General features: G+C 50.1%; 1 protein-coding gene across 3 annotated transcripts in view; it reads right to left on the reverse strand.

Annotated features, from left to right (window-relative positions):
* Positions 1–4,464: 4,464 nt before the first annotated feature.
* The window catches only part of NF1 (neurofibromin 1), a 75,853-nt gene continuing 61,615 nt past the window's right edge, over positions 4,465–18,702 (reverse strand). For all 3 annotated transcript variants that reach the window (XM_027698804.1, XM_027698803.1, XM_027698805.1), the window contains 9 exons: positions 17,977–18,134; positions 16,984–17,106; positions 16,182–16,309; positions 15,424–15,524; positions 14,610–14,752; positions 13,925–13,971; positions 13,007–13,223; positions 8,839–8,977; positions 4,465–8,640 (listed from right to left, as the gene is read on the reverse strand). In XM_027698804.1, coding sequence (XP_027554605.1) covers positions 8,577–8,640; positions 8,839–8,977; positions 13,007–13,223; positions 13,925–13,971; positions 14,610–14,752; positions 15,424–15,524; positions 16,182–16,309; positions 16,984–17,106; positions 17,977–18,134 — 1,120 coding nt within the window. In that variant the 3' untranslated portion in view covers positions 4,465–8,576. The remainder of the gene's footprint in view (positions 8,641–8,838; positions 8,978–13,006; positions 13,224–13,924; positions 13,972–14,609; positions 14,753–15,423; positions 15,525–16,181; positions 16,310–16,983; positions 17,107–17,976; positions 18,135–18,702) is intronic.

Genomic DNA, 18,702 nt, shown 5'->3' on the forward strand with positions numbered 1-18,702 from the left:
CCGGTGCGGTGCTCTCGGCGGCCCCGGCGCGGTGTCGCGGCGGTCCCGGCGCTGGCCCTGCCCCGGCCCTGCCCCACGTGCCGCCCGGCCGGGCCGCCGGCTCGGACATGCAGCTCCGCCGCCGCCGCCCCGCCCCGCCCCGCCCCTCTCGCGAGAGCAACGCGGTCCCGCGAGAGCCGCCCGCGCGCGCGCGGCCCCGCCCCGCCCTGAGGGAGCGGCGGCGGGAGCGGGAACGTTCCCGGGGTCGGGATCGTTCCCGGGGCTGGGATCGTTCCCGGGGTTGGGATCGTTCCCGGGGCTGGGATCGTTCCCGGGGTTGGGATCGTTCCCGGGGCTGGGATCGTTCCTGTGGCCGCGACTCGTGGCCGGTCCCTCCGTCCCGCGGTGCTCGCGGGGAGCCGGCGCTGAGGGCCCTGGCCCATCCCGGTCCCTCCGTGTCCCCCAGCCCGGGCCTCTCCCGCCGCTGCCCTGAGGAGGGTTTGTGTCCCACGGCCCCGCTCCCTGCCCGCTGCCCCGGCCGGGCCGTGCGGATCGCGGCTGCCTCCCCAGAGCGCTGGAATGGCTCCCGGCGTTGCTGTCGGAGGCTCCAGAGCGCCCTGAGCCGCCCGCGCTGCCCAGCCCTGCGCTCTGCTGCGATCCCGGGTCTGGGCCCGGGCCGGGGCCCCCCATGGCGTGCCGGCACAGCCGGGCCCCGCTGCTGCACCGCGCTGCTCACACACAGCAGGGCAACCCCAGCTTTAGACAGAGGTTGACACCAGCGTTTGGCTGGTGGGGACACGCTGGTGAGCACACGGATCATCCGGCAGCTCCATCAGTGCGCGATTGGAGCTGCGAGGCTGAACCAGAACGAGAAATGCAAACCCGTGTTCAGACCCGGTCACAGCTTTGGCTGCAGCAGCGCCAAGTCAGAATTTATGGAGACTTTTCATGTTATTGTTTAATACTTGCGACATTTCCCCCCCGGGCTTTTGGCGTCCTTGAAAGAAAATCCAGTGTATGTAAATGATTCCTGTGTCCCGAGAAACGCCTGAGGGTTGGGGGATGCACAGCAGAGAAGCGCTGCCACACTCCGTGCGCTCTGTGACTGCGGATCCCGGGCACGGCACTTGGGGGAGACTCTGGGAAAGCGCTGTCGCCGTTCTGAGGAGGTCGGGAATTGGCAGAGCCGGCTGGTGAGAGAGGGAGAGGCCCCGGGGTGAGGCAGGAGCAGCCCAAGCAGCAGCCAGGCCTTGGGTCTGCGCGGGAAGCGCAGTTTGGGAGCGGTGTATCCTCTCTCCGGTCCAGCACAGCTGCATGGACAGACACGGCGTGGCAGGAGCCTGTTTTTCTGGGTGCTGCTCCTTCCCGTGCAGCCGGGCAGGTCGGGGGGCACCGGGGGGGCCGGGACGCTGCACTGCTTGGGGCTCCTGAGGAAACTGCTCTGGGTTTGTCACTGGACCTGGATTTGTGGGAACAGCTGCCTCTGGGCTTCCCCATGGAACAACTTAGGCTGCCTTTGTATCTTTTGGAAGCTCAGTGGCAAAGTCAGAGGGAAGAAATAGGCCAGGGAGAGGCGGCTCATACAAGCCTGCCTTGGGGCAGGAACGGGGAGCAGCAGAGCAAGAGTGAGTTACAAACCAGAGCTATTCCTGGGGGCATCCAATGGGAGCTGCAAAAGTACAGGAAAACACTTCAAGCCTCCTGCCAGCTTGAAAGCCTGGGCTTCCTTTTCATTTAAATAGATTATTCCCCAGTCAGCCTCCTCCATTTCCAGTGCCCAGGTCTCATCCTGCAGAGCCCTGCTGTTCCCAGGAGCTCACCTGGCTGTGGGCAGCACGCTCTGCACCAGGGAATGCTGCAGGAACCTGCTGGAAAGGCCCTCGCTGTGGCACACAGGGGAAGTTCACTGAACTGCCCAGGCTGGCTGGGGGCAAACCTGCCAGTTGTTTATTTACACGTGTCTGCAGCAGGCGGTTGGTACCTGAGAGTGTAAATGAGTAACTTGGAGAAATCACAGTTGTGTTTCAGTGGGATTGTCCTTCCCTAAATCACTGATTTGTCCAAGTGTTTTTTTCTGAAAAGTTTCTGATTTGCCTCAGTCTTTTTGCTTAGAGCAGTCATGAATTAATAATAAATACCCTCCTAAAGACTACACATTGTGCCACACACGAGGCGGAAAAATCCATCGGTGCTGAGACTTTGCCCTTTTAATGCCATTAATTAGTTTGTCCGTTAAGAATTCCCAACTGACAGACGTCCCTGGCTGCTGCCGTTGGGCACTTCCAGCATTTACGATGCCTGGTGGTCGGATGTTCAGATCTGTCCAAAGTCACAGCCACAGCCTGGGTCTGTCACACGCGGGGACCACAAATGGTGAAGCTCCTGGGACAGATCCATGTCCTGTGCTGTGGCAGTGCCTGGCTGAGCTCCTACAGCAGCCACAGGCCGTGAGCTTCACCACAGTGAGCAGAGAAACTTCTGTGGAGTAAAGATCAAATCACACTGCTTGTAAATGAACCAAACCCTGCTAACAGAATAACTGCTTCCCTGTGTGACAGGTCACCTTCTCCTCAGAGAACCAGTTCATGTCTCTGGAGTTTTCATGAGTGGGGAACAGCTTTCCAGCCTGCCCATTCCATTTTCACGAGGATTGAACAAGCAAGTGTTCCCAGCAAGAAAAAGTGGCACCACACAAAGTAAAAGGAGAAAGGAAGGGGTGAGGCCTGTCAGCATCTCGAGGGCAGCGTGTTCTTTGGGGGGGATTCCAGGTGCAGGTACAGCTGTGCCCATTCACATCCCAAAGGGAACGGGACAATCCAGGCCAGCCGAGGGATCCTGGCAGAGCCTGCAGGGAGCTGGAGCAGCTCTGAGGTGCAGCCTGGGCCGTGTCTGTACCTGCTCTCGTGCTGCTCTGGCAGGAGCTGTGTCCTCTGCACACCCGGCTCTCCCGGGCAGACCTCGCTCTCCCAGTCCCTGACTGGGGATGGAAGCAGCAGAACAGATATTTCTAGTTTCTCTGAAGGACAGCATGCTATGAGGAAAAAAAAGTAAAATACAATTTAATAGTTCAGTGGGATTTTCTTGAGCATATAGTTACTCCTGGCTATTTATAGTGCTGTCATTTGAATATCCCGAAAGATGCCGTCGTCAGAGGCTTTTTCATGATTCTTTTGAAGAACAAACCCATACTTGTTTGAACAAGTCACATCATGGGAGATGTTATTCTACACTCTCCACCCACGCAACCCTGGGAGTGATTTTCATCTGAGAGCTTGTTAAACATAGGAGCAGTCAACTGGAGCCCCTGTTCCATGGCACAAAGGATTCACACCTGGAAATCCCAACTCCAGGAGTGGGAAAGGCCGTGGCTGCTCTGCAAGGGACTGTTGGTAGCACTGCCCAACTGCAGGGGGTTGGCTGTGGCTGCTCTGTGACACCAGGTGACTCAGTCCCTCAGGGCTGTTTAGGGTCAGCTGTGCTGTCACCTGTCCCACACAGAGGGGCCTAAGAGGAGGACAGACAATCAAAAGCCTTTGACAATGGCAGAAGTGACCAGGGCAGCAGAGTCTGATCCTATGGTAGGGCCTAAGGGACCAGATTTCACCCGTCTCACCCCTGACAGTGCTGGGGCACCTTCAGCCATCCTGGGCTCAGCCAGGAACAGGAACATGCAGCAAGGGCAGGAAAGGGCTTTAATTTTAATGTCTGTGCCTGTTTCTTTGCAGCTTTTAGCAAGCTTAAGGGAGTCTCCTATTAAGTCTCCTATTTAGTATAAATTTGGGCCTATCTAAAATATGAAAACTCGTTATTCCAAGTCAGAGGTATTTGGAAATATTTATGCCAGAGAGAAAGCTTAATATTTAGCAATGAGCCACTTGTATTGTGGGTCAGACTTACTGCTTGTGATGAACAACTTCCTTTCTTTTCCTCTTTGTAGAGTTTTTAGCTCAAGAACAAAATTTATATCACCACATCAATGCATTTTTACAGTATTATTTTCCATTGTAAAATATTTTATCAGCAGCTGGGCAGGGATTTTGAAGCTCTTTCCTTAGACAGAACCGCCTGCTCCAAGGGTGCAATTTTCCCCTAAGGATAGTTTTTCCAACTGCATAAAGACATCACTAAAATGAAACTCTTTTTCCTTTCACTCAGTCCCTGTGGCTACAGTGTATTTGTGATCTCAGGCAGCAGGGAGGCTCCACTGTCCAGAGGAGGAACCTTAGGAATGTTTTGGACAGCAGTGGTTGAGCAGGTGCTGCTCAGGAGTCGGCTCCCCCCCCGGCTCCCACCAGAGATCCAGCTCAGGACTAATGAAAATTTCTTCTACAGGAAAGAAAATGTGCTCCTGGAATGGAACAGTTCCCAAACTGCTGCTCTTCCACTCGTGCAGCCCCAGCTGGCACCAGGAGCACGGCAGGAGTCACCTGGCCAGGTGTCTGCAGGTCTGTCTGTCCACTCACTGTGCAGGAACAATAAGATGTCTCAGAAAAAGTCAATGCAGTCACACTTTAATGTGTCTTTACATCCTTTTACGATTCACAAAGCCAGAACATAAGTACTTATACATTTTTAATGGGAAAGTAATGTATCCCCCTAAAAGAAAAATAGGTGTGATTAATCATTTGTCATAGAAGTTGCCTGACAGCTGAAACCTCAAGCTTCTAAGCTAGAAAAGCTCAAATAGACAAATTATACTGAATTGTTCTTTAAAGACCAAGCAGCTGTTTTATTACAATATTAAATTTACATTTTAAAAAGAAATATTCTGATTTATTATTCAGTTATGATAATCTTATTGAAGTGACATGAAATTCATGACAATGGGCTTTATTCTGTCCTCAGTCACCACAGGCAATTGGGTTTGCCATTACTTAGATCTGTGCAGGTTCCCACACCCAGAGCAGCACCAGTCTGGGAAGACAAACCCCAGACACTGGATTTCAACTTGGTTCTAATTTTCCCCAGAAAAAGTGGGGGTTTGGGTCTGGGACTGGGCTGGATCCCTTGGTTCAGCCCCAAAGAACCCACCCAAACTCACTGTCCCAACAGAGCAGGGATGTCAACGTCCACCACCTTCACCCCACAGCCCCCGGGAATGACCTTCAAACAACTGGGAGCAGGTTCAATTTACATTTTACTTCAAAAAAAAAGGGGAAGTACATACATGAGGGGAGAGTGGGGTGAACAATAATTATCTGAAACCAGGGTCCCACCACTGTGACCCACAGCTCCCCCAGCACAGGGGCTCTCCCAGGGTCACACACTCAGCTGGGGCAGCACGGACAGGACTGGGGAGGAGGGAACCCCCGAGCTGGGGGTGCAGTGAGAGCACACACGGGGTGAGTGTGTCAGACACAGCTTCTGGTTTAAATGACAGAACCAGCAGGGAGGAGGAGGAGTTAACAGTTACTAACACTAGAATAATCAAATTTATATGTTATACATATACAGCAACTAACTGCTTTACAAAAAAAGCAAAATAATACAATATATTGTCACATGTATTTACAGTGTAGTAAATATACTTTTCTGTCAAATTTTACACAAAAATTATTTACAGGTGAATATACTGCATAAAAAAAAAAGGTGGGACCAACACTCCGAGTGACTGTCTGTGGTTTGTTGCATAACAGTAGGACGTGCTTCATGACACTGATAAAAATTAACCTTAGAATGAAACAGAAAAAGCCCTAAAACCTACAACCCGGGTCGGAGCGAGCCCTGGCACAGGCCAGGGGCTCCCACGAGACTTAGTGAAATGTTCCCTGTCTGGGGAACCTCATGCACGGGAAAGCAGAAACATCGGCATCATTACAGGTAGGTTATGCACTATTCAAATACTACTGAGTTATCTTTAAGTCAGGGAAAATATCAACACAAACAGAATGTTAATTGTCTTTACAGTACTGAGCTGTGGTCAGTGTGGGGCGGGGAACGGGCTCTGAGCCAGGGGTGTCACACACGGTCCCCGCGAGGGTGTTACATGGTCCACGTGTTCCTGGTGGGATTTTTCTGAATCTCAAGTTTTCGTGTCAAAGCACAGGGACTGCGGGGCTGCAGCTCCAGCCCTGCAGCAGGGACTGGAGCTGCAGCCACTGCCGGTGCCCGCGGGCTGCCCGGAGTGCGGCTGGCACTGGGGACCCCGGGATGGGGCTCAGACCCACAGTGGCACCAACAACAACTGCACAGCCCGAGCAGCCCGGGGGCAGGGGGTGGAGCAGCCCCAGCTGGAACGGGGCAGGAGGGAGAGTGCTCAAACAGGGAAAGAACAAAGGAAGGAGGATGTGAGAAAGAAAAAGAGGCAAAGTCCCAGCAGTGGCTGCTGGAGGGAGCAGGAGAGCGATGGAGAGACAGTAAGGCACTCAACAACTAATTAGTGATTGGAGTTTAATCATTACACAAAGGCTGTGCTTCCCTGTGAGCCAAGCACGAGCTTCCCAGCAACCAGTACAAGACAATGTTGCTGCACATCGGGGCACACAGGATGCAACTTAAACCTTGGCCATCAGCTGTCCTTACACCCCAATTCCACCCCCACTACCTGACACCCCTGCTCAGCCACAGTCCAGGCCCTCTCACTGAACCTCTCACACGGGGGAACCTCCAACCAACTCCCTCCTTCCAGGAAAGAGGAAATTAAATTTTGTTCACTGACTTTATGAAGAGACCAGATTTTTAGCTGGGACTGAGAGCCTGGAGTAGTTCCCCAGGGAAGGTGATTTTCATCACCGTCCCCTCTGCTCTCACACCCTCTGTGCTGCAGAGAACGCAGCAGTTCTGAAGGAGGGACACTTTTGATGTGGGCAATGCAGAACAGTGAAGGGCTTCCTCTCTGCCCAAGCAAAACTGGTTGGGCAGTTCCTCTGGAATTCCTATTCCTCTTTACGGGAAACCTGCTCGTAGGAGAAACAACTGAAAACAGCAAATCACCTTTATAAGGGATTCTTGTTTTCCTCCTCCCTACAAATCCTCAGGCTTCTACAATTCCTTGACTTCAGCAAAACGGGAAGGGCTGGAACCTGCTCGATCAGGTACAACCCCGTGCAAACCACAGCGACACCGGGGGTGGCTCCTCACAATCTGAGGTGTGAGATGACAACAGTTCCTAACCTGGGGACCCCAAGGCTCAGCCTCAGGCCCCGCTCACACCCCACTCTGTCCCCAGTGCCCACGTTCCTGCCACAGCACCTGCACACCCCAGTGAAGGGACTGGGTTCATTGCACCACTTCATTTTTCTAATGTGTTTATTCCAAGACTGCTAATATTAAGTTTTCCTCTTATTTTGGCAAACTATTTGCATATGAAGTTTGTGTTCATAGCTTTTCCAGGACTGTAAACAAATTAAAGAAATTGTTATTTTATGAATCAATACAATAAAGGTATTTTTATTTACATAAATGTTACATTGTTACTGTGTGGATACATGGGAATTGTGTGCTATAGCAATAAAATCGGAACCCTTAATTGTACCATTCTCTAATAATTTAGCTGTGGAGTTTGATTTACTGAAAGCCATTCATGATTGCACTGGAGGATTGGCTTTTACCTAGTGGATAGTTTTTTTTCCTTTAAAGCCACCAAAGGATTGTTGATTCCTACCACAGCACGGGGATCTGCAACTGGGAAGCGGAATTGTTCCTGAGCAGGAGCCGTGTGAGCCCCCAGGGACACGGCCCCTGCCCCAGCTCCTGCTCCTCCCTCCCCAGCACAGCAGCACGTCCCCAGCGCTGTCACCGAGCCCTGGAGTGACCAGTGACAGCACCTTCAGTTCTTGGAACCCCTGCAGGACCCAAACCCGCCCCGGGGGTCCCGTGGGCAGAGGGGCAGCCCCGGCCCTGCCACAGACCCCACAGTGTCAGTTCATTGAAATTCATGTACCTTGAGCAGACGTGGCTGTTCCTGTCCCTGCCTGGGCAGCACAGGGGCAGCTTTGCCACTCACCATCCCCCAGAGCCAGGAGTGAATCCACCCCGCTGCCCCTTCATTCCCTGCTGGCTGCTGTGCCAGGAGCTCTGTGGGAAGGGCAGAACTAAAGCGCTCAAACGTGTTAAATGGAAGGAAGAGGTGATAAACTTCCCGCAGTGCTACAACAACAGCCCGAGGGGCAGGTCCCGGGGATTTCCCCCTGTACCACCTTCCCCAGGGCAGTAAAGTACAGAAAGAAAAGAAAAAAAAAAAAGGCTTGGGGAAAAAAGCCAGTTTGTCCAGTCTGGTCCATGTACAGTCCAAGTGCGTGAAGCTTAATCTGGGGAATGAGGGACTCCTGCAGCCTCCTCTTCCTCTCCCATTTATTGCTAATTACCTGAAATTTAACCTAATCCACCACTTCTGTTAAGCTCATTGTACTGTGGCTATCGTGAGTTTCTTTTCAGTATGGTAAAAAAAAGTCCACAGCTAAAATCTTACACGTTTGGATTAAAACCAGGATTAGAGAAACTTCCCCGGCTCAGGAAGCCACTACCTTGAGGTGTGCAAACAGGGTTAAGGATCAACACTTCCCTTTAGAGCAGGAACACCCGAGGCCAGAGCAGGTGCACGGCGGGGCTGTTTTGGGAAATGGCTTTGGATTTGGACGAGACGCGGCTCTGCAGCGTCACAGGACTCCAGACCTCCCCCGGCTCCGCCGTCCCTCGGGATCCACGCGCGGTTCTGGAACACTCAAACCAAAGAGAAGGGAGGGATGGAGGCGTTAACTCAGGCAATGGGGCAGGAGTTGATCATCTGGCGCCGCGGCCGACGGGCTGGGAACTGTACAAATCAAGTGCAGCATCACACCCGGCGCGGGGCCCTCGGGAGGGGCCGCGCGCGTCAGTCAGGTCCAAAGGTAGAAAATAAAATTAAAAAGCGACGATCACACGATCTTTTTGATGCTGTGACGCTTGAAGCTGCCGGCGCTTCGCTGCTTCTGCACTTGGCTGGCGGAGCCGTGGCGCATCCTCCCGCTGTTGGCGTGGCCGGCGGTGGGCGAGAGCTCCACGTTCTCCTTGTCGATCCCTGCGGAAACACGAGGCCCACGTTCAGTCCCTGGGGTTCAGTCCCGGGGGAGCCCCAGGGCTGGGGGACCCGCCTGCCCTGGCGACAACAGCCCGGACGAGGCAGGTCCCCCGCAGGGTCCGGCCCTGCCGAGTGTGCTGAGAAACAACCAAACCATGTCTGGGGCAGGGCAGGGCTGAGAGCCGCTCCCTCCCTCCCTCCCTCCCTGCAGCCCTTGGGGCCAGCAGAAGGGAAAGGGAGAGGAAAAGCAAGAGACCTTGTGTGTCTGATGAAAACAAAACGTCTGGTTAAGTGAGGGAAGGAGGAAGAGGCAAGGAAGCGGAGGCACCGCAGTGCTGTGAGAACACTGAGCCAGTGAGTTTGGCTCCAGCCTTGCTTTTGCATTCTCCAGGAGGAAGGGCCACACTGCCAAACCTACAGGCTTCTTCCAGCCAAAAATCAATGGCTGCTGTGGAACAGGGGCACAGCAGGGAGAGGAAGGTTCATTTCTGAACCCACAGGATTCTGCTGCAGTGGCAGAGGCTGATTCTTGCTATCAGGGAAGATTCGTGTGTATTCAGGTACCCACCCTTTCCCTCTACACTGAATCTTGGCTCACAAACAAGCTCAGTAAAAGCATGTAAGGTACAAATCAGAGTTGGGACTCTGTCTCACTGCCAGGAGAGTGAAGGGCTCAGCTGGCTCGTGCTGTACTCAGCAGGAACAGAACCCATGCAGAGGTTCCCCTGAACAGCTGAGTGTCAAGTGCAGACACCAACTGTAACGATTCAAACTGTCCATAAAAACAATTCATAGACTCACAGAATCGTTAAGGTTGGAAAAGATCTTTAAGATCATCGAATCCAACCGTCAAATTAACTTTTAACAAGTAAAGAAACAGTTTTCTAGGGCGGGTACTAACAGGAAACAGGCACAGAGCAGGTGAGGCTGGGACTCTTCACAAGAACTGCTCTTGCCCAAGTTCAGCCCCAGCGGTGGCAGGAAGAGGCTTGTGGGGGACAGGCCAAGGTTTGTCCCCTTTCTGAGGGCACAACTTACATACTCACACCTGAGAGCTTCAGATGGTCTCTGCAGGACAAGGTAACTATTATGTTTTGCTCAAAGTCTCACATCAAACAAACTTCAGAAATGAACTACGACAACAACACCCCAAACCTGCCGTGGGAGCCGTCCCTGAGCTTCGGACACTCGAAGCCCCAAAAGCCAAGAGAGGTGTGTTAGTGCAGATGTGCTCCCAGCCAACTGTTCCTTTCTCTGCTGCCCCTGCTGGGGGTTAATCAGCCCTGCAGCAGCGGCTCTGTCACAGTGTGACTGTTTGAGGAGTGTTTAACACCCTCACACCCACGGCAGGTGCAGCACAGGAATGAGGAGCAGGACGGGTGGTTTTAGGCAAGAGGCTACAAGTACAACCAGCAGCAGAAATTAGGATGTCTGACAGTGAATACAAAGGTTAGAACAAAATCCTGTTACTGTGACATCTCCACAATTCCGTACAGGAAAGTGACTGTCAGTGGCATTAATGGGAACAAAGAACACCCTCCACACTTGGCACAGTGACAGTGTGAGGGCTCCAGCAGAGGCTGCTGCAGGCTGAGGCTGCTGCAGGCTGCACCTTCCTCTCCTTGTGTGGGCAGCAGCACAACCCCCCCAACTATGCTGAGGACAGGAACAACCCATGGTGTGAGCAACAACCCTCCTCTGCAGCTTTCTCTTACTTCTCCACACAAAGCAGAAATGCAGTGGTGTGGAGCTCCCCATCCCCTGCCCCTCTGCCTGCTGCTGTTACCCAAAGAACTCGTGTCTGCTGGTGAGTCACTGAGGTTGGAGCTGACTCCTGGTAGCTCCAAAGAGCTCACACCAAACAGTGCTTCAGCTGAGCTTCCCACGTGCAGCACAGTGATTTCCACACCAAGCATCCACCTCTCTGTTGCCAGATTGATCCTCGAGGCTGTGCCTGGCTCTCTCTCTGCTCTGCCCTCAGATATTTTGGCATCCCCCAAGAAAGGCCCCGGTGCAGCACTCGCTGAAGCCATTCCCGTGTCAGTAACTGCTCCTCATGCCACAGCCCCACCTAACACAGCTCAAGCGGCATTTCGTGCAAATATGATGAAAGAAGAGAGTACCTGGATGAGGCAGCTGCATGAAAACTGCAGACTTAGAGCAAGGCAGAGAAGCTTCACAGACACAGAATGAAAGAAATAAAGGTAAGTGAATAATGTCCATGAGACGGGGAAGGGAGGGAAAGGAGCAGGGATGGTGACAGACAAAACATTCATAAACAATGATCTTGCCTGGTTGTTTTCAGATGCAAGAAATGAATTTTTCATGTATTTGCAACTCAATATATTTGTAACCATAACCAAAAGCTCACTTGGCTGACAGTGTTTCTTTGCCTGAGTGTGGTGAGGGAGCTCGGTGCTGCTTTCACTGGTGTTTTACATCTCATGGCCAAGCAAACAGTGCCCTGTGTGTGTCATCAGTGTGTCAGTTCAGACTCACCACTAACCTGAACGACTTCCCTAGTTCCCAACTCTATTTGTGGAGGCTCTTAACCAGCCTTTGACAAAAGCCATGTGTTTGCACAGCACTTGGAAGGAACCTTTGACAGGTTGGATTAATTCCTTCCTCTCAGCTTGCAAAGGAATAGGGAACAGAAAGTGGGGCAGAAGGAAGGAGGACATTTACACAGCAAAATGCTTCTTTCCCTCACAGAGAGCCCAATCCTGCACCATCACCTGACCCTTGGAAACGAGCTGCTGGAGCTGCCACCGATGTCCTAAACAGAAAGATGCTGCCCAGAATGTCCTTATTCCACACTGACAGTAAGGTCTGTTCCCAAAGAAACTCCCATCCCCAAATCATTCAGACAGAGCCCTGTCTTACCCCTGCACCCTGAACACAAACCATCCCAGTGCCCAGAGCCAGGGGAGCCCCTGGAAGGGCAGATTCCTGCACAGAGCCAAGCCCAGCCCAGCAGGGTTCAGTGCAGGGAGCAGAAACCAGGGAGCAAGAGAGTGAAAAAACCCAAAACACCTCAATCCAAGGGCTTTCTGGGCTTCCATTGGGCTTAGAAATGAAGTAGAAATAAAAAGTTGGTTGAAGTGTGTATTTAGAACTGCAACAGCTAAATCATCCCTAAAGAAATATCCCACAGTGTAATTTTTATGACAAAGAAAAGATTTCCTCAGTATAAGAACCACCCCTCCAAAATCACTTCAAGAAGAGCCTTCATGCAGATTTCTTTGACATAAATTCCATCTTCTTCCTATACTTAATTTCTTCTGCCTTATGCTGCTATACTGAGTGATTTTTACTCTTCATTTATTTTTCACCGTGCAAACCTTTGCTGTTAAATTTCACCTCTGCATTTCCTTACAATTCCCTCCTCCCCTTGCCAGGAGTTGAGTGTTTTTATCCATTTACTGCCTTGGATGACTGTTCTTTTCCTGCACACCTTCACTTTACCACCAGCATATTTCTGGCAATCCACCACTCTGAGCTGACCCTTTCTCATGTATCCACATGAGCTCTTTTCTTCCCTGCAGGCAGAGTCCAACCCCTTTGCTGCTCTGTGGGCACTGGCCCTGGATCACACAGTCAGCTGGAGCTCTGTCAGCCCAGCACACTCTGCATGGCACACTGAGGGATTACTTTTCCCAACATGTGCTACCTTGCAGTGCCCAGGTCAGCATTTTCTCCTTACAAATTACATGATTACATGTTTATATTTATTCCTTTTCAAGCCCTCACTGCTGCACACGTTCCACATGAAGATGGAGCTGCTGTCTGTTCTGATGCCCTTAATGCTCTTCCCTTCATGTGGAGTGACCTGGGAGACAGTTTTTGTGCTGGATAAAATCCAGCACCTGAGCTGGGGTAAGAGCTCAGAACAGTTTAATATTCATTTCACTCCGGAAGGCGCCGATGTTCGGTGCACAAACACACCCGAAGAGCCAACAGAGTGTTTGGCTCCCAGACCCGAAATTCCCCCACTTCCCTCACCCAGGTGGTCCCAGAGCAGCCACTGACCTGGGGAGTGCTGGGAAGTGGCCAGTGAGGTCATGGAGTTGGAGAGGTTGAGGTTGGCAGTGATGCTGAGCTGGCTCTGCACGGCCGGGGGGTACGGAGACGTGGGGGTCAGCAGAGACTCCTCACTGGCTTCCTCATCAATTCCAGGCAAATATGTGTCAATCAAGGCATCCAGGAACTTCACTATGAGCTCAGCATAGTCTGGGATTTGGTTTTGCTGTGGGAGATGGGTGGGGGGAAAAAAAAAAGATTGTTCTTTTCTTTGTACTTTCTGTCGGTCTGAGCTCTGCTCCAGAGCTCACGCTGCAATCCCACTGCTTTGCCTGGGAATTTTAAACAGCATTTAATGCATCTGTAAAAACTCATTTGTGGTCTTTTTCAGATCAGTCCAAATGTGCACATTGAAGACCACTTGTAGGTGTAACTTCAGTGTGGGAGCCCAGGGGCAGGAAGGGGGGCTGTTCCCCACGAACTGAGCTGCAGATCCACCTGGCACTGCCCTGGCACTGCCCCAGCTCTGCCCCTGGGCCACTGCCCTGCTCAGCCCCTTCCCCCTGGCATGGCTGGGCACACGGGCACTGCTCCACTGGCTCTGCTCTGACACAGGATTTAACCTTATGGAATCATCTTTCTTATCAAATTAACCCTTTACACTGTAAGATACGTGTAATAAAGTGACCCTGGGAGCAGGAAAAGGTGCCCTTACACACCTGACTGCTTTTCCCCAATTCTGGTAGTTTATCTGAGTCTATCAAAGCCCCTGCTGCAGGCTCAGAACTGGTTTTAGCCCAAGAAGTGAGCCTGACAGCTTTCTGCTTGCTTAGAGCAATCCTGTGCCTTGTTGTTTACGTGCATCTTTCCTGCAGCACCAACGTGCCCCAGAAAGGCCAAAGACTCCTGAGCACACAGAGCTCTTACCTTGGAAAAGGGGCCAGCAAACCTCCAGAGCCCATTGAATCCAAAACCTGCAACAACAAATGGAACATGACCCTCAAAGCCCAGCTCTCACTGGCACAGAATGGCCAGAGGTGCTCCCTCATTTTCAGAGGTGAATTGGCCATGGATTCCACATCTCAGTCCCACAATTGGGTCAGCATTGAAGTTTTTCTCAACTGTCACCTGCTTCTTATGGATCTTCCTGGAAAGTTTTTGACTAAGGACCATAAAAACACGTTTAGGTTTTAAGTGTCACAGTTCAAGTGAGCTTGGGCACTGAAAACCAAACATTACACTAAGGAATTTACCAGTACTTAAATCAACCCCTAATTAATGAGGATAACAAAGTTCATCATCTATCACCACCATTCACATTCTGTGTTTCTTTAAGCTGCTTGCAGGAAACAGAATCCTGACCTTCAACATCTTTTACTCACATAGATAGTGAAATACTTTTAATATTTGGTGCACAACTGCAGCAGTTCTAATATTCATGTCAGGACTATTTTTAATCTGCAAACTCTTATTTTTCCTCAGACACCTGAAGCTGGAGAGGTGCCACACCAGCCTGCCTGACCAGTCCAGGAGGGCTGCAATCTGGAAACATTTTCAGTAGTAAATCTAACTCAAAATACAGCAGTTTTGAAAAAAAGGGGAAAGTATTTACTCTGTAGATAAGATGTTTGGTACTGGGGTGGAGATTCCTCATGGTAGACAACACTCTGCACAATCCCATGGATTGGATTCAACAAGTTTGGATCCTGGCACAGCGATAAAAGGGTATTGATCTTGGAGTCCAATAAATTATGCCTAAAGAAAAGAGAAGTGGCTTATTTTCTGGTCATTAAATAAAATAAATCTGCAGTTCCAAACTGACTTTAGTAACCAGCAGTTCAGGTGGGATTTTTACACCTCAGTGATTCCAGAACACAATTCCCAGTGTTCCATGAGGACTCTAACGATGAGCAGCACTTTCAATATAACCATATAAACCATTAAAGCCTTCCCCCAGCACTTTAAATTGCAAATATTTTAATTATTTTAAAGCAAAAATTCTTCCCTGGATTTGTGTTCCTGTCAGCCACAATCCCAAAGCAGCTTTTTAAGCCCGTGGAGCTCTGTCCCACTGAGCTGCCTGCAGGTCTCTGCCACGCTGGGGGTTTTAAGGCAAATGCCAGTTACTGATAATCGTGGTTTCAGTAACTCACAGAACTTGGGTGGGCTTTGACCACAACTTTCTAAAGCCAGAACAAGGCAGCATTCCTTTAAATGGTGCTCATCTGCTCACCTTAATTTCTGACAGTTGGGCTTCCTTTACACATATTCTGCTCCAGCAAAACTACAACAGATATCTAAAGAAATACACCCAGAGCACCTGCAAAAGGCTTTAAATCAGTTTTGAAACACACCCGGGGGGCAAATCCAAACCAACCAGCCATGGCCAGCCTGCAGCTCGAGACCCACACGTGAGAGGTACTCACACAACAGGAAAGACCTTTGGGAAGACAACACTGGCTTCTGCTAAATACTCGTAGAGGATGCGCTGGTCGAACTCGTCCGTGGTGTATTTCACCAGCGTGGCCTGCACAGGAGAGATTCCATCAGTGCCTGGCACTTGGCACAGGAGAGATTCCATCAGTGCCTGGCACTTGGCATAGGAGAGATTCCATCAGTGCCTGGCACTTGGCACAGGAGAGATTCCATCAGAGCCTGGCACTTGGCACAGGAGAGACTCCATCAGTGCCTGGCACTTGGCACAGGAGATTCCATCAGTGCTGGGCACTTTGCACAGGAGAGACTCCATCAGCTCACTGACAGCCCTGACTGTGCTGTGGGTAAGGGCTCAGCATTTCTGACTAGTACAAAGCAGCATTACAGAAGATTCACTCATGTCTGAACTAGGAAACAACAAAACCAGTTGGTAACAGCCTCTATTTTGGCAATAAGTTCATCTAGTTGGGTTGTCTGAGTTGTCTGTGCCCTGGGAACTGCATTGGCACAGCTGAAGGAAGGTCTATCAGACTGTACCACATTACTGTCTAATGACTTTTAAACTGAATTATGCTGGGATTCCAACAATTTTCATGTCTTTTAACCTATAATATATTAATAATCTTTTATTATATAACATTAGTTTATGATAAAACTCAGCCAGGAAAGACTCCAAGGAACACGTTTGCTTCACTGGGAGCTGGAAGGACATCAGAAAATAGCAGACAACACACAGAAGAAAGCTTACAAGAACTGTAAGCAGCAGAGCTTGAATTTTTGGGTCAGTCAGAACCTCTTCATCCAGGAGGACGTTTGACTCGGAAACGGAAACCTTCCGGAGATGTGGGTGTTGCTGGGGTGATATTCTCTGGGTTTCTGCCAGATAAAAAAGAGCAAAATAAACCCAAAGCAAGACAGGATCAGCTCCTGCACAACAGATTCAGTCATGTGCAAACCTCAGAGTTCACCAGCCTCTTCAGCCAGGTGACAGCAACGACTGTGCTGGAATAGAGCAGCACTGGACCAGTCCATGGGATGTGGTATCGGATGGCAAACAAAAACCCCAATTTCCTTGTCAGTGAAATACAGGCCCAGGGGTGTAAGTACCAAATTCAGGGTCAGGCAGATACAAGAGAAGAACCCTGGTCTTGCATTGCAATTGGGGGTGGGGGCACAGGAAGCAGATGGGGGAGAAGATGAAGAGAGGCATTCCAGGCATCAGGTCACATTCCATCTCCTGCAGGAATCTGCAGCTGGGGCTTATTAGCTTATAACAAGCCAAATGTTGTTTATTTGCTTGCACTCCTATATGCAGGACTTTGGAGCTGCCCTGATTCTGCACCTGTAAACTGAGCAGCTCCAATTCCATCCTCAGCTGCCAGTGCTAGGAAGATTCTGCACCCTGCAGAAGCACTGCTAAGAAAGGTGCTTCTCCCTTACCTTGGAGTAACCTTGGTAAATAAACACTCAATTTAGAAATAATCCTTTGTATAGATATACAAAGTGTTTATAATTAGTATTATTCTTAAAATGTTAGTCCTGTTTCTCACCCATTTCATAATCATTTTCGGCTACTCTCCTCATTTTGGGAGGCGTTGTGATTCCAGATTCCATGTCTTGCCTTTTAGGAGCCTTTGTGTCCGATATCAAATGGTCAAAACTTTTCCTTGTACCTAAAAACAATTTATCAGGCAATTAAAAACATTAAACCTGAATCCATTTTCTAACTTTTTTTCTGATTTTCTGGCCAAGCTACTCCCCTCTCTACCGTGTACTGCCAGGAATCTGGGGACATTCTCCCGCTCTCCGGGATGGGACAGACAGGACGGTCACACCATGCCGCTCTCCATCACAGTTTCCAAAGTGCTTCACAACACACATGAGGAGAACATGCAGTTAGTCAGGTGGGCATGCCATGGACCCCTGGGCACCACACCACACTGAGACACATGCCACAAGGTGGGTACTGAAAAGGAAGCAGGAACAGGGCTGCAATGAAGGAAATGCCCCTCTTCTGCCACCCGGGTGAGGCCAAAGGGCTCCCGCAAGTTCTGCAGAGCAACTCAGCTTGTTCCTCTGAGAAAAGACTTGGTTTGGAAACACGGTGCCCTGAGAAGCCATGAACACAAATCAGATTGCTTATAAAACACCTCCAGTGTTCTGGGACCATGTCTAGCACAAACCAGGGCAGCTGAGCTAAGTATTCACTTCTTGGGTTTGCTGGATAGGGCTGGTAGCAGAAAATTGGCACGAGGAATCTTTAGTGACTGCAATATATTTTTTTCTTCCTTTTCTCCCTTTTCCACTTCACATGCACATTTTGAGTGTCACTCTTGCTCCCTCCCTTCATGACCAAAAGAACTGAGTCCTCTTTAACCGTCCAGTGTCCTGCAATTTGTATTTTGCAGAAACTGTACATATTCCTCTGAATCAGGACTAAGCCCTTAAAGTCAGAACCAATACGAGAGAATAATTTTTCCTCCAGTAACGCTTCCCAGGGTATTCTGTAGAAAAAAATCAACAACTTAGTTATCTTAAATAACCTAGAAGCTTTTTAGTGTTGGCTTGTGAAGGCTGCCCCATGTCCAGGCTCATGGATTTGCGGGTGCGGGGGCTGATCTGTCCCACAGTTGGGTAGTTGGCAGCCAGGTGTCTGTCTGACCCCTTGGGGGATGACCAGGGCTGGTTCTCCTTTAGTGTCCTGCAAGTGCAAAGAAATTATATTAAGGAAATCTTTAAAACTCTGCACATTTAAGCCCAAGTTTCTCAAGTAGCCAAACTATCCTTTATTAAACCCATCTTTCCTACCAAGTTAATTTACCCTAAACACATATTAAGACACAGTAATTACTTTGCTGGCAAAAAATGTCTGAGCTAGTGAAACCAAACAATCTGATGTGAATGTAATGCTGAGGAGATAAAAAATAAAGTAATGAAAAGAACACAAGCAAATCAGCCTATGGGGCAAGATGAAACATATTTAATATTCAGCTACTCCATGCTCAGTGCTAAAAATAGAGATCCTGAGCAAGGTGCTCCCTATCAAGAGACACAGGCTCTCCATGGCACTTCCAGGTTGATTCCTTGGCTGATGTCTCTGGTTGCACACAGACAGGCTGTAATAAGGTGTCAGGGTTTTCCAGTGGCACAGACAAGTGCCTTGGAGCTCTTAAAAGCACAAACAAAACTTTCTTCTAAAATATAACTAAGATTAAATCAGGTTTGTAGAAAGATGCTAGCAAAAGGTATTACAGCCTCCAGAGCAGTTA

This window comes from Neopelma chrysocephalum, unplaced genomic scaffold (genome assembly GCF_003984885.1).
Source record: "Neopelma chrysocephalum unplaced genomic scaffold, ASM398488v2 Primary Assembly neopelma1_132, whole genome shotgun sequence".
Lineage (NCBI taxonomy): Eukaryota > Metazoa > Chordata > Aves > Passeriformes > Pipridae > Neopelma > Neopelma chrysocephalum.